This window comes from Neovison vison, chromosome 5 (assembly GCF_020171115.1).
Source record: "Neovison vison isolate M4711 chromosome 5, ASM_NN_V1, whole genome shotgun sequence".
Taxonomy (NCBI): Eukaryota; Metazoa; Chordata; class Mammalia; order Carnivora; family Mustelidae; genus Neogale; species Neogale vison.
The window spans coordinates 136592600-136609265 of record NC_058095.1 but is presented as its reverse complement, the minus strand read 5'-3'; the positions used below and the strand labels follow the sequence as shown (position 1 = coordinate 136609265).

Below are 16666 nucleotides of genomic sequence, written 5' to 3'. Positions count from 1 at the left end.
TCTGACTATTATGCTCTCTATTCTAATTCCAACATAAGCAAATACATATGTTAAAGCATGTTAAGAAAAACTATTTTATTTGTTCTTCTTTTACAATATGCATGACTATGCTAAGCATCAGTTATAGAGATAACTTTCATTGTTTTACACTGGATCTTTATTACTTAGAGATGCCCCAAAAGAATAAACCTATTTCACTGTACAAGTGGGTGGAGGAGAGGTGGTACTGGGCAGGTTTGTTTGTTTCTTTGAAGTGAATTTGGTATCTGTGAAATGTGTAGCAACTTTAGGTTTCCAGATTTTCTCAAATTATTGTTTCTTCTCTTGCTTTTTATTTTTTTGTTGTTGTTTTTCTTTTTCCTACTATGTTAAAGTGGTCGTTTGATTTTAGCTCTGCCTTCTAGGATTGCTTTTGCCCTTCATCCAGGATAGTAACTCACATTGATCTGTAAAATAGACTCTTAATGGAGTGTTCTTTTTTCTTAATGACCTCCTGAGGCTTCCACATAAAATTCTCAAAGCTTCTTGCAGTATGACAACAATATGTTCTTTTTGGCCTTCAGTTCATATATCAGCTATACAATATGTAGGCATGCTCACTGAATGAGATATTTATGAAAGTCCCACTTCATGCAAATGATGTTACTCATTATGATATTATTATCTATGTTAGAGTTTATAGGAGTATAAACTTTTCTAGGATTTACTATATATTAGGCAAGTTTAATGAAACTAAGTAGTTTAGAAATAAAAGTAATATCAATGTCTAGCCTGTCATTTTCTTTACATATGTAAATATTCACTTGATTGTCTCTTAAAAGAAGAATTTCAAGAAAATATAATAGTGTCAGGAGTATAGAGTAGTTTTTTTCCTTCCTTGGTAAGCATTACAGAAGAAGGAAGGAGAAGTGACAGCTTAGCTTACTCATTTTATGGAGCAACAATTTTTTTTTTTACATTTATATGTGCCCAGATTACAGGAAGGTTGAAAAGTAAAGACAAAGGACAAAACAAAAATGAAAAAAATCACGATCAGTTGGGCAGAAAATCCATATTAGGTATAATATTTTAAACAAGAAATTACCCTGATAATGTCATAGTAGCAGCAGACAAAGAGAAAAAGTAAGGGTATTTTTGGTCTACCTGAGTGATCATTGCAAGTCTTCTCAAAAAAAGTATAATTATTGTTTTTGCTTTACCAAATTATTTAATGAAATATTTCAAAATATAACAACCATAATAAAATTAGATTTGTCCCTCCCAAAGGATAATAGGCTTCCAACTGACACTGTATCAAAGTAATTTTTATGCCTCTTGTGTCTAGATGTTATTAGTACCACTTCTTCCTTCACCATCTTGGAGCAAATTTGAAATCATGGCCTAGACATATCTCAGTTACCAGTGTTCTGAATCATTGCTTGCCTGTACTTCAACAATGAGGATTACTTAAATCTTTCTTCTAAACTACTTAGTATTATCAGAATATCATTGAAGTTTGATTTCCAAATTCTAGAAACCAGAATTCTTAATTTCAAGCATGACTAAAAACAGTGCGGAATGTAAAAATAGTTTTAATGTTTTGGAAATAAATTACAATGGCCTTAATCACATTATGTTAAGAAAATTAAATGTGGCAGAGTGCTTATTGTTAAGACTACCTGAGCAGGGTATTCTTTCCTGAACGTCATTGCTGTCTGTCACACCAGCAGTTCACCTTGCTTTAGAAGATGGCTACATACTGAATTTCCCATTACTAATTAGTAATATGAGACTCATTTTTGTCTTACATTTTTATGATACGAAAATAAAACATATATTTACTGGGACGCCTGGGTGGCTCAGTTGGTTAAGCAGCTGCCTTCGGCTCAGGTCATGATCCCAGCGTCCTGGGATCGAGTCCCACATCGGGCTCCTTGCTCGGCAGGAAGCCTGCTTCTCCCTCTGCCTCTGCCTGCCTCTCTGTCTGCCTGTGCTCGCTCTCTCTCCCTCTCTCTCTGACAAATAAATAAAGAAAATCTTTAAAAAAAAAAAAAAAACATATATTTACTAATTTTTGCTTATACTGATAGTCACCACTATGTACTAAACACTATGTTTAAGCATTTAATACATCCTCATTTAAGGTAATATCATCATCAAAGAAACAGAAGCTTAGAATGAATGATTTTCCCTAGAAACACATACAGTAAAATGGTGGAGCCAGAATGTGAGGCCAGTCCTACTGACTACAAGTGCCATATTTTAAATATTCACCTTTGTTACTGATAAGTAATACTGCCAAAACTGGCCTTTAATATGTGTGGGTTTTGTTTTTTTTTTAAGATTTATTTATTTGAGAAAGAGCAAGCGGGCAGGGTGGTGGGTGTGGGGGAGATGCAGAGGGAGAGAGAAACTCAGACTCCATACTGAGCTTACTGCCTGACACAGGGCTCAGTCTCACAACCCTGAGATCATGACCTGAGCTGAAACCAGGAGTCAGACACTTTAACCAGCTGTGTCACCCAGGTGCCCCAATATGTGTTTTTAAAATTTCTGATTACATTTGTTTTATCATCTAGAGTATTTTGTTTGTTTTGTTTTATTTGTTTGTTTGTTTTATAGTTTAATTTTAAGAGTGCAGAATAGTTGGAAAGGAAAAAAAGATTTCCTACATGTCATAACTCATGTTCCCAGTTAAGTAGACAAGCTCTATGTAGACACACATTAAACTGACTCACATGTTAACTTTACCTAGAATTTCTGTGAGTATTATTATCAGTAATTCTTTAGGTTGTTTTATTCCTGAGGTGTAGTTTTTCACTAATCTTGGAATTGGTATTTATCCTAGTACATTAAATTATTTTGGTAATTTTTTAAATTAACAAAATTATATATAAACACAAGTTTTTTCAGCTGTTACTGTAGTGAAATAATATGATTACAGAAAAAATTACAAATTTCCCTTACGTATAGATAGGCATGAGAGAGAGAAGTGTGCATGTAAGTTTTTTCTTTACTGTTCTGTAATTTACTTTTTTATTTCAGATTATTTATAGAGTTTTTAGAATTGGTAAACAATTTTGCAATGAGGGTCTAGTGAACTGAGGTGGAAAAGGATATCTCTGCCTGCTTTCTATAAGAATATCACACCGCTTACTTTCACTCTTTACTCATTCCTTTTGAAAGCGTCATTTTCTGTTCCATAGCCTCTGCCCAGGTCTCATACATCATAGGCATTGAAGGAATATTTATTGAGTGTAAATGCCTAAGATAATCACTTTCTTCAGTGTAAAACATGAATTTAAGATCATGAACTTCTTGTTATTTCATGCTAGTTATTCCAGTTTTTACTCAGAGTACATCTTCAAAGAAGAGGAACAATATTTCAGTACTAATTAAAACCACTATAAATAAATAAAACGCTATAATGCCTATATGATGCCTAATATACAGAGTTATGATAATTCTGAGTTTATACTTAAGCACGATCCTCCAAATGAGAAACCATCCCAAATGACTGTGTTTAACATGGGCATTTATATCTACTATACAGGATGCTAAGTAGTTTGTATTTATTTTTCTTGTGGAAAAAATTATAATGAAGACAATTTAGTATTCTCCCAGACATTTTAAACATGTAACATATGTTATTTTGTCATTATTTGTTATGTTACCTGTTATTTTGACAGGACTTTCAATCCTGGATAGGAAACCTCAAGGTTACCTTGCAACAAGAGTTTTTCTGTTACACCTGTATGTCACATTCTTTTTTTTTTTTTTTTAAGATTTTTGTTTATTTGATAGACAGAGATCACAAGTAGACAGAGAGGCAGGCAGAGAGAGAGAGAGGGAAGCAGGGCCCCCGCTGAGCAGAGAGCCCCATGTGGGACTCGATCCCAGGACCCCGGGATCATGACCTGAGCCGAAGGCAGCGGCTTAACCCACTGAGCCACCCAGGCGCCCCTGTATGTCACATTCTTAAATGAAACCAAAATTTGTTAAATGTGACTAAAAAGGTCCACTTGAGTATCTGCATGCATATTTATTTACATTTGAGAATATAAATATATACCAAAGCACTGTGTTTATTTAGCTTATAGAGATGAAGTGATGGAAAGACCTAAAACTCAAATTTCCCCTCCAGCCACATACTAGCTTTATATAGTTAGGTAACTGACACATCTGAGCCCTGTTTACCCCGCCATAAGTGGGGTGCCCCATACGTGTTATCTGCTGATATCACTATTGCCTTTTGATGCAAGCACTTAACATATCTTAAGCTCCAGGGAAGCTTAGAAGAAATCACAGCCTGAGAGAGAGAGCAGTTTTATTCTCTGTGTGGAAAGAGTGGCAAGAAAGAATTTGGAAAGAAACAGTTAAGGTTTCCTAGCTAGTCTTCAGTGTACATTTTACAGCATAATTTTTATTTTTCTTGAGATTGATTCTTCATGTAGTAACACTATTTTCAGATATTACTGTGAATGTAAGTGTATAAATGCCAGCTTTGTTTCCAAGACTGAGAAGTCCTTTCTATCCTGGATTGTAATCATACCACAAAATTTGTCCCATTTGCTTACCTGCCTACCGTGAAGCTGTGGCACAGATGGAACCTTGAATTTATGTGCCTCCTCTTTTCTTCTTTCTTCAAACATAAGTATCTTCTCTAAAAGCCTTTTTGTCTTGGTTTCAGTTTTAGCTGTCTTTGTTCTACATTAGTTGTATCCTCCCGAAGACAAGACAGGGTTATGAACCAGAACAAAGTGTCTGATTTCTCTGATGAATAGTTACCACTTTTTGCCTTACAACTAGTAAGAAGTTTGTGGAGAGCCAGATTTTTATTTTTGAGAGCATCCCCAGATCTCTTGCACCTCACATTATTGCTTAAGGAGTAATACTTAACCTTTTCATGGAGTTTTTTGAAGTTATTCTTTCTAAGGCCCAGGATACATACACATCAAATTTTCTCAGAATTTTCCTATCTCAGCCATCAAAAACTCTGAAATGATACACTTTTCCCTAATGTTATATCCCTTAACCATAGTTACTTGGAATTTACTATTTATCAGTAATATGCTATGAATATGTTTTATGCAGGTACAGTTATGTCTCGAAGTTACTTAGAGACAGATTGTGTTTTAGGGGTTATCCTAGGGGTCATCCATCTTTCTTACAACTTTCTTATCATTTAGGTTAGTGTTACATTTTAATGAAAAGCTTATTTCTGTTTTATCTTTCAGTTGGAAATTTTGTTCTAGATTTCATTATTTTATAATTCATTTAATGAATAGATTTTATTTTTCCTTCCTTTAGCATTCACTTAATTCAGCTTTTTTCCTCCTACATTTACCAGTATTCTAGATTTCTCATCATGCAGTGATATTGCATCTAAAACTGTCAGTCCAGGCGGCTGCTAGCTGAGAGTATGTAATTATTACTATCACCTTCTTTTAAATCCTCCAAACTATTAATAGACAGAAGTAAGAATAATTGTTATACTTAATTACACTAACTTTTTATCTGCATATTGTTCAATTACTCACATCTTTGACCATTTTGAATGTTTAATTTATATAGAGTCTCAAGAACCAATAAACTAGTTTTTTTATATTTTTAAAAATAGATAATTTTAAAATAGTTTCCAGAATATCAAGTTAAACTTAACCATTTTCTGTCTGTGGAAGGCATCCATACTGTCAAAAATATCTGAAATTCTATTCAGAGCAGAATACAAATGTACAGTACTGGGATTTAAATCACGTGAAGAAAGGAGCACTGTCCCTGTCGTTCTATCATAATAAGCTCAGTGAAATTTTATGATCATTGCTTATGAAGGATCTATAGAATTCGATTTCTTTCTTATATTTTAAAACATATATATACACACACACATCAATGTAGGTTGTATAAGCATGGACAGAACAGTGAAATTTGAGCATTGACATAGATTTATATAAATAAATTAGATTTAAATTTATGTAAAATAGATTTACATAAAATGTCCTCAAATACTTTCAAATATCTATGTTAGGATTACATTTAGTAATTTTATTGAGACTATCAAATCCAATCCAAGTCTTTTTAAGATTGAGAACTAGAAAAGGAGGAGAAACAGGTGCTGAAGATTATTTCTGCCAGTTATTTGTAGCCTTCTACAGGATGGATGTTAAGTGGAAAAAATTCCATCAATATTATTTCTCCTATCAGAGTGTCAGGGATAGTGACGTAGGCGATGTTATTAGACACCTGACCTCTTAGATATAATGTATTTTCGGCATAGTGTTGTTTCTAATACTCCGTTTAATATTTCTGATCATTGCTTAATTGTTGACTTAACAAAGAAAAGAAGTATATGCTACTTTTTAAATCCCAGAACTGCAGTTTTGTGTGCTGCCACTAGATGGTGACATATTCTTTGATTCTTCCAGTTTATGTTCCCAGTGACAAAGGTCAGGGTTCTAAAATTCACAGCAGAACCACAATTTGTCCTTGTTAAACTGAAACAAGAATGCTTTCCTATTAAAAATGAAAGTTATACTGGTTTTTTTTTTTCTTATCAGTACCTAGGGAGTAATTTTTTTAAGTACAGTTTACAGTGAACTCAGAGTTGCTGTGATGTGAAAATGAACAAAGTTCCCCAGGGAACTTAATAGTTGGGATCCAAAACAAAAAAAACTAAGAATAAATGACATATTAAGAACCATATTGTTAATAAAGGGATATTTTATACCAAACACACAACATAGACTTCATATGAGTACTGGAGAAAAATCCTGTTTTTTATATTGCGTTTAATACTCTTTTTAGTGAACTGTATGTTGCACCCAAAATAATCAGAATTCCACAGAGGCAAATTTAATAATTGAGTGTTTTGCCTAAAAAGTGAGATTTTAAAAAGAACATGATTATTTAGTTTCCAACAAATTGCCTGAAAGTTGATTAACTTTTTTTCTTTTGTATAAAGTTATCAATGTATGTCTTAAGGATTATTTCTCTTTTTAAATTGAAAAATACAAATCTTTTTTAAAAAATGTAACAAACTGTTTTCAAATATGAGCTAATTTTGTGAAAATTAGATGCATAGAACAAGTGTGTAGTCACAGCTTAATTTCTTTAGGCATTTAAGACTTCCAAAAAATGTTTCTTCTTATTCACTTGAATCATACCTAGGAATTCAATCTCTCTAGGCTTTGTAACATATTGAAAAGACTTGAAAGCAATTTTGGCTTCAAAACCTTTTCCAGGAGTTTGTCCTTAAACCTCTAACACCTTACCCTACAAATTGCCTTATTTTTCACATTTATGTTTATGGGTGCTTCCAATTAAGATAATATTCTGATTTCTTCTCTGGTGTCCTCTTGCTAAACCCTGTCTTCATAGATTTTAGCAAGCAAGCCACAAGACTGTATCCTTAGGGACGCCTGGGTGGCTCAATGGGTTAAGCCACTGTCTTCAGCTCAGGTCATGATCCCAGGATCCTGGGATCGAGTCCTCCATTGGGCCCCTTGCTCGGCAGGGAGCCTGCCTCTCTCTCCGCCTCCACCTGCCTCTTTGCCTGCTTGTGTGCTTTCTCTCTCTCTCTTTCTGATAAATAAAGAAATATATAAAATCTTTAAAAAAAAAAAAAAGACTGTCCTTAAATTTGTAGTTTGAATTCCCCTTGAATTAACTCTTTTGGCCAAAAACTAGTGCCCTCCTAATGGATATTTTCAGAGACAGATTCAGACTTTGTATTACATGAGATTTAAATAGCAGAAGAACTCCTTTCACAGTGCTTGGTACCTTTGAGGTTTTATAGATTTCAAAAAGAAGGTGCTCAAAAACATTAAAAATTACTATTTTTTTTAACTTAGATGAAAATGATTTGAGGGCATGTATGCCCCGTCTCTCCATGCATTCCTGCCTTTCTCTCTTGAACCACTGCAAGAGGTCCTTGCAGTCATCCTTATTCACAGAAATTGCTAGTCACTTTTGCTCATCAGTACTAAGATCTCATGGTACTTGATCTGTCCAGGAGTGTGTCCAGGAGTTGATCCCTCTTTTTTTCCCTGAAATATCTTCTGCTGGATGTTTCCTACCTCATTGACTGTTCATTTCTCTTTTCTGCATCCTCCTCTGTTGTGTCTTCCTAGGAATGTCCCAGGGCTTTTTCTCTTCTGGACATCCCTAACTGGTCCTTTCCAGGCATGGAATGTCACTCAGCATCTGCATGCTTGTGGCTCCCAAATTCGTCACCACTTGATCTAGTATATATTTGTTTGTTGCCTCTCCTTTTACCTGAAGATAAATAAACTCTGTAAGAGCATCGACTTTATTTCTGTTCATTGTTTTATCTTCAGTTCCTAGAACAATGTCTGACATGTAATTCATAGTCCATACCTTGCATGGAAGGACTTCTTGGCTTATGAGTAGTTCGTCTTTAATCTTGGCCATGCTAATAAGTCAGTCAACTATTACTTTTTCTGTTTTGAGAAAAGTGTATGTTGTATCCAATTTTTGTTTCAATAACAAAGTTATCTCCTTACTGCCTGAATTTATTTTAGCTCAACGGATTACATTTATTTTCATTGCTGTGTGTTAAAATTTTAAATAAAATACATTTTTTTTTCAGATTTAGATAGAAGGTTTTTTAAGATACTACTTTTAAAAGATTACAATTTAGAAGTTCTATATTTGGAAAAAAAGATAATTTTAAGTACTTCATTTTCTGCATGATAAATCACTAATGTGTCTAACATTTTTCAGTGACTTGTAAATTTGCTTTGCTTTGTTTGTGTTGCAAAACTTTTTATAAACAAAATTTGGTATCTCAGTAATAGGCTCTATAGAACAAATACTAAATATTGGGAGTAGCACTAACATTTCCCACCAAAGATGGATTCAGAAAAGTAGCCAACCCTAAATGTTTCCATATATAGTGGAAAAGTCATAGTCATGTGTCCATATAGAAAACTAGGCAACAGTAGTATGCTAAACTGTAAGTAATATTTCTGTATCTTCCACTATTTACAAAAGAAAAAAATTTACTTATAAATTTTTATTTATAAGTAAATGAGCACCAAAGACAAGAAAACTGAGTTAAAGAAATATTAGTCTAAAAAGGAATGTTCAAATTTGGTTTATGAGAGAAATGAGCCTTAACTTTTAATGCACTTGGAGCTATCTTAATTAATTTAAATCAATTTGGTCTTTGTTTTCCATTTTAATTTTAGAGAAATATAAACCTGTTGGAAAATTTAGCAAAATACAAACTTTTTACTAAGGTGATTGTGCATACCATTTGAAATGCTTTGTTTCTGCTTGTGTTCTCTGCTGAATTTTTTTTTTCCATTGAATCTGTGCTGCTTCTTTGCCAATGTTTTCCACTATAGAATCTCCATCTCACAACCTTGCTTCTCGCGAGCGCATTTACAAAACTTATGGTGTAGCTGGGCCTGCCTCTGCTCTCTCATCTCTGTCTCACAAACTCAAGGGTGGGTATGCGTGCATTCACGGATGGGCCATTCGTAGTGAACATAGGAGGTTTCAATAAAGTTTTATTAGTTCACCTCAGTCATTTCCATTCCATTCCATTTTTAAAGATTAAAGTTTATCATTTTATTTAAAATTTGATATTTTGGGGCAATTTGTGTTGTATTTATTCAATAATGTATTGTTAATTATCCTGTTGATATGCATGTTAATTATATTTATAGGTTAAGTATTACTTTTACTTAATATCAGACCTCTGTAAGGTCTTAAAAAAACAAAATAGGAAAAACAACCAAAAACAAAATAGGGATATTGAAAGAAGTCCCTGATTTGGGAAATTGTTAAGTCAGTATCATCAGAACAGATGGTATATATGTATAAGGCATAAAGGATGTTGTGATCTGTAAGAATGTAGTATCTCATGTGGCAGGTTTAGCCTTAAACTTATTTTACTGCTACAGAATGTTAATCGTTTTCCTGTTTTAGTTTCTTCTTCAAAATTAAGTTAAAATTTTTTAGTTTAACTTAGTTATCAGGATAGATATACATACATAGATACTTAGGTCTAAACCTATATATCCCATCTGTCATTGAGTCTTCTTTGTAGCATTTTCTTAGTTAGTTTTAAAATTTTAAATTTAGAAATATTCAAACTACTATGGCAACTGTAAAATTTCAGATAGTTTCAAAATATGCTTTTGGTCTTTTATAGGACTATAGATGCCTATACTTTTTTTTGTCTTAAAGTAATATTTAATTAAACTTAAAATCCTGTGTTTTAAGAAAATTTTATCAAATTATTTTTGTACCAGTAGTTAACATATTACATAAGTCTTTCAAGTAATTCTCCTTTTTCTTAGAAATCAATAAAATGTTTTTACATTCCTCATTTTTACAGTTCACAGTGATGCTATATATTCCTATAGGATAGTAAATAGTATTGTAGAACTTGATCTGTACGGTATATAGAGTTATATAACCTGATATATAGTATGGCATAGCACAATATAGTATTATATTATGGTATGTTAATTATAGTGTAGTATCACATAACCTGATCATTTATGCTCTTGGCATGAAAGAATTATACAGGTCATTGGTGAATGAATATGTAACGTTTAACATGTTTACTAATTTATTTGAATGTACTAAATTTCCATCCTGCCCTGTATTATTTTTTCTTCAGAATTGCCTTAAGACTAGACAGTTTTTGCGTACTATCACTTAAACTTACATATGATAAATACAATCATTAAACTAAATTAAGTGATGAATGTGAAAGTATTATGTATGTTCTAAATACTTTATATTTATTGATCTTTTTTATATGTACTGATATTTCACGCACCTACAAATGACAGTTTTTCCTAATACTTACTACATGCTCCAAAACTTTTTAAACCCAAATGAAGAAGATAAACATCAATTAGTTAGCACATGGGCCTATCATACTTAGCAAACATGACATTCTTTTTTAAAAAGATATGTAATGTGTTTTGGAAAAGTAAATTTGTCAAAAGGGTTTATTTATAATTTGGCAATTAACAGTTCAGGAAGAAATAATTCTGCATTATTTATAAACTCAGACTCCCAAAAGGTATTCAGCTTTGGCCACTTACAGATCTTGAGAAAATATTCATCACTGCTAGAGGCAAAGAGATGAACTATACAGGCGCCTGTACTCTCTGACTTTCTCTATATAAACATTTTTTGCTAGCATATGACAAGTGGTGTTCCTGATATTTGTAAGATTCTGTTATTCAGCCAACCACAGAGGTCTCCCTTTATGAGGAATTGCACACCATTGATTTAGAAAGCATACCTGTTTCGATTCATGAATTGATCTCTTAGAGAAAGGACTGGCAAACATAAAAGATTTACTGTTTACTTAATTGTCTAGTTTTACTGTTACATATTGTTCAGTTTCTGAAGTAAATGTGATGATGATAGCACTTCCGGCTATCAAATTAGTAACAAAAATTAGTACTCCAAACATCACACATGGAAAATTAGTGGAAAGAACTAGGTTGATATTTAATTCTACCAAATAGGGTTTATTTATAAAATTTGCTCTATGGACCCATTACTAGATCAGTAATTTGAGCAGCAGTTTGCTAAACTACCTTTGTACAGTTTGAGAGCACTTACTTGTCAGATTTTACATCTTTTTTATCTGTGCTCTACAAGGTAGCATCAGTGTCTAGAATTTTTTTATAATGTTTTTTTTCACAACTTTTCCCTCAATTTAGCCTTGTCTCTTATACTATCTTTATGCAGAGAATACATACTACATATGATAAATGAAATTCATAGTAGAATGATAAAGAACTGTAGAAACTGAAGAACATTATGTTTAGTGTATTTTTCTCATTCAAAGAGTGAGAATAATTATTCTTGACACTGGTGTTTCACAGTTAAAATAACTGTTCCATTCATTAATATGTTCTGGAGAGGCTATTTGCCATACTTCATTATTTTTCTACAGAATTACAAGACTTGCCAGCATCTGACCCTTACTCCATAGTGGCTATAGTTACCTCTGCCCTGTGGCCTTGGGAGTCATCATTATAAAAAGTGGATTTTCAGGGAATGTGAAATTTGGGAATAACAGAAGAAAAAAGTATTTATTGAGCATATGCTATATTCCATGACCCATTGTTGACATTCTATCACTGAAAAATAGCAGACAAAGATACCGGTCCTTCTGGACCTTCCATTAGGAAGGCAAATTCTATGGCAATATTGTCTTGATATTTAGACAACTAGAGTATTGGCTACAAACACCTGTGTGCACTTGCACATGCCCACACACCCACCTACAGGCCAGCCAAAAAACATTTCCTACATTATCCAAATTTGTTTTGTATCCCTTTTTCAAAAAAAAGAGAGAGAGAGAGAGAGAAATACCTGCAATATAACCAGTTAAGAGATCCATCTCAATTTAGCACATACCTTTTTTCAAAAAATATAAATACTTCTAGCAAGATTTATGAGTTTTTAGTCTTTAATACCACTTGAATCACTTTAATCAGATTGTTTTTCTCCTGACAACTAATTTTATGTGCATTAAAGGTAGAAGTTTTTATTTTATGGAAGAAAAGTAATGTTCTAGATTGACCCTTATTACCTGTGACAAAGACAGCCTGGCTCTAAGGCCTCAAAGGAGAGTATGAGGAAGGAGAGGCACTGCCTGAGAGCCAGGACGCCAAGAACAGTGGTGTCCCTATAGAAACAACTAGTGCTCTGCCTGGCAAAGAGAGACTTTTTTTTTTTCATCCCCTTTTTTCTGTCATTTTCTTGACTCCTTATTTCAGGGCCCCATGATTCAGACTTGTACTACTAACTCTCAGGATCCCACCATTTTTTTTCCAGGAAGACACAAGCTCTAAGTTCTAACCAGCTAAACTTAGTGAACTTAATAAACTTTTAGAATACACTGTTTATAAACAATAAACTGCTTGAATTACATGTAATTAAATATTAACTTTCAGGCATTCATATATTAGTTATAAATTCTAATCCAATCACTAGTGTTTCCTAAGCAGCTCTTTATCAGCCTAATTGTATGTATTTGTGTACTTGAGAATAATAAGTGTATCTATATATAGATCCAGCTTCCTAATTCAGTATGATCTTTACCATTACCCTAATAATGATGTGAGGTATGACTCTACTGGAAATTTAGCTCAACTACTTTATACTTAAAAATACATAGGTTTTAATTTATTATTCAGAAAATAGTTATGGTTTTTCTTTCTAGTCTGCCCCTGCATTCAAATTCTAATGAATAATTGTACTAGGGCTGAGATTGAGGTATCAGGGATAATTCATACTGATACGTAGGTGGTATTTGTTCAGTCTGTTATGCATCCATGAAAATAGTTTTTGGTGGAAATGGTTGTGTAATGATGCAATAGAAATTTTACAAGAAATATTTCCCTTTTTTCTTTATTCTTTATTCTTTAAGTATTTCTTTAAGTATTTTTGTCTATGACAATATACATTTTTTAACTGTGTTTTTATTCAATTATTTAGTGGTTATATTGTCAGTAAGTTATAGTTTTATTAACAAGTTTCACTATAACAGGTGACCGGGGAACTATCTCAACATCTTCTAGACCAGTCTCTACACCAGGAAAATCAGAACTGCCCTCTAAACACAGCAGATCACTTAAACCTGATGGACGTATGAGCCGTACTACTGCTGATCAGAAGAAGCCAAGGGGTACAGAAGGTTTATCAGCTAGTGAATCCCTTATGTTGAAATCCGATGCTGCAAAGTTGAGGTCGGACTCTCATAGTAGGTCCTTGTCCCCCAACCATAACACCTTGCAGACACTAAAATCTGATGGGAGGATGTCTTCTAGCTTTAGAGCTGAATCCCCAGGACCAGGTTCTCGGTCATCATCTCCTAAGCCAAAGACTCTCCCAACCAATAGGTCTAGCCCTTCTGGTGCTAGTTCTCCACGCTCCTCCTCACCACATGATAAAAATCTACCTCAAAAAAGCACTGCTCCTGTTAAAACTAAACTTGATCCTCCTCGGGAACGTTCTAAATCAGACTCTTACACACTTGACCCAGATACCCTACGCAAGAAGAAAATGCCCCTCACAGAACCTTTAAGGGGACGATCAACATCACCAAAACCAAAACCGGTACCAAAGGATTCTAAAGATTCCCCTGGATCCGAAAATAGAGCTCCTTCTCCCCATGTGGTACAAGAAAACCTTCACAGTGAAGTGGTTGAGGTCTGCACTTCAAGTACTTTGAAAACAAATAGTCTAACAGATAGCACCTGTGATGAAAGCAGTGAATTTAAGAGTATCGATGAAAGTTCCAATAAAGTTCATTTCAGCATAGGAAAAGCACCACTGAAAGATGAACAGGAAATGAGAGCATCCCCCAAAATAAGTAGAAAATGTGCTAATAGGCACACCAGGCCCAAAAAGGAAAAATCTAGCTTTCTCTTTAAAGGAGATGGATCCAAACCTTTAGAGCCAGCCAAGCAAGCCATGTCCCCTTCTGTAGCTGAGTGTGCCAGAGCAGTCTTTGCCTCTTTTCTGTGGCATGAAGGCATAGTCCACGATGCAATGGCCTGTTCGTCTTTCTTAAAGTTTAATCCTGAACTTTCCAAAGAACATGCTCCTATAAGAAATAGTTTAAACAGCCAACAGCCTACAGAAGAAAAGGAAACCAAATTAAAAAATAGACATTCATTGGAGATATCATCTGCACTGAATATGTTTAATATTGCACCTCATGGACCAGATATATCTAAAATGGGTAGTATCAACAAAAATAAGGTGTTGTCTATGCTTAAAGAACCACCTCTACATGAAAAATGTGAGGATGGGAAAACCGAAGCCACTTTTGAAATGTCCATGCACCACCCGATGAAGTCCAAATCTCCTCTTCCCTTAACTTTACAACATTTAGTGGCATTTTGGGAAGACATCTCTTTGGCTACTATCAAAGCAGCTTCCCAGAATATGATTTTTCCAAGTCCTGGTTCTTGTGCAGTCCTTAAAAAGAAAGAGTGTGAAAAAGAAAATAAGAAAGCCAAAAAAGACAAAAAGAAAAAGGAAAAGACAGAAGTTCGACCCAGGGGTAATTTGTTTGGTGAGATGGCCCAGCTGGCAGTGGGAGGACCAGAGAAAGATACCATCTGTGAACTGTGTGGAGAATCCCATCCATACCCAGTGACATATCACATGCGACAGGCTCACCCAGGTAAAAATATTGAATCTGTAAGTACTTTGTGTAAAAAAAAAAAAAAAAAAGGAACTTAGTCACTTCTAAGTTGAGCTGTTCTATAAATTATGTTAAAGTAAAAGGAAACTGTTTAAAGTGTATCAGCATCAGTTTTGTGGAAAAAAGGTAAAGAAATTCTTATAGTATAGTAGTAAGGCAATCTAGTACAATGGGACCTTAATGTATCATATTCTAAAATAGTTTATTTTTTAACTGTTATGTGTTACCCAAAGGGTATTGCTAAGGTGTCTAACACAACAGAAATAATGACCTGTCCATATACATAGGAGATGTCCCAGTATTAGGTCTCCTTCAATTTTAGTGTTTTCCTATTAAAAATTGCAAATTAAATTAGACTATACTGATTTCCCTGGTCATTTTCCTATGGAAGTCATCTCAACTATTTAATCAGAAGACTGTACTTTATGGTTGGTTTGTTTTTTAAGATTTTATTTATTTATTTGAGAGAGAGAGAGAGCATGAGAGAGGGGAAGGGTCAGAGGGAGAAGCAGACTCCCTGCTGATCAGGGAGCCCAATGCTGACTCAGTCCTGGGACTCCAGGATCATGACCTGAGCCAAAGGCAGTCTCTTAACCAACTCAGCCACCCAGGTGCCCAGAAGACTATATTTTAGATAAATGTAAGGATTTCTGTAATAATTGATTAGTATTCCAAAATTCACCTATTGTGAATTTGGTTAAATTTTTTTTCTTTCTACATATTATACATGAAATGGTCTGTAAAATACATGATTTCTTAAAATAAACCATTCCTACAGAATATTTTGTCCAATTTTATTGGCATATGTCAGTAAACCTAAATGTACCCCTATCTTAAATTTCTTTTTCCCTAACTGTATAGAGTATCTCCAGTATTTTAGGCATTACTTAACTGATTATTTTTTAGCCAAGCATGCTGTTTTCTGATACAGTTAATAGCCTGGGAAAAAAAAGTCAGATACTTGGTTCAGTATTTTGCTTATTTTGCAAAGGTAAATAGTCATTCATGTACAAGTGTCAAGCATTGGATTGTTAAGGACACTTAAAGTGTATTTTTGCGCTTGTTTCAAGGTTGTGGCCGGTATGCTGGTGGACAAGGTTACAATAGCATTGGACATTTTTGTGGAGGATGGGCTGGTAACTGTGGCGATGGCGGCATAGGAGGAAGCACTTGGTATCTGGTATGTGATCGCTGTAGAGAAAAATACCTCCGTGAAAAACAAGCTGCTGCGAGGGAGAAGGTATTTTTTATTCTGTTATGGCTATACTGTTAATTATAAGAATCAATCTTATAAAAATCCCTTTTTATCATCATGCAATATTAGATAACTCCACAGAAATGATATTAAAGATCAGCTTATCTTATAATAGGAACAATATACAAGTTTAATATTATACTAGGTTAGTTTTATTTTTAATTACAAAAATAAATTATATCTTTAAATAATACAAGACAACTAACCTGTGG

The 16666-nt window shown here is 33.9% G+C and overlaps 1 protein-coding gene across 13 annotated transcripts in view; it reads left to right on the top strand.

Moving 5' to 3' along the window:
- Positions 1 to 16666, top strand: part of MYCBP2 (MYC binding protein 2) — a 283092-nt gene that overhangs the window by 207523 nt on the left and 58903 nt on the right. For all 13 annotated transcript variants that reach the window (XM_044249910.1, XM_044249909.1, XM_044249914.1 and 10 more), the window contains 2 exons: positions 13535 to 15178; positions 16270 to 16439. In XM_044249910.1, the coding sequence (XP_044105845.1) occupies positions 13535 to 15178; positions 16270 to 16439 (1814 nt within the window). The remainder of the gene's footprint in view (positions 1 to 13534; positions 15179 to 16269; positions 16440 to 16666) is intronic.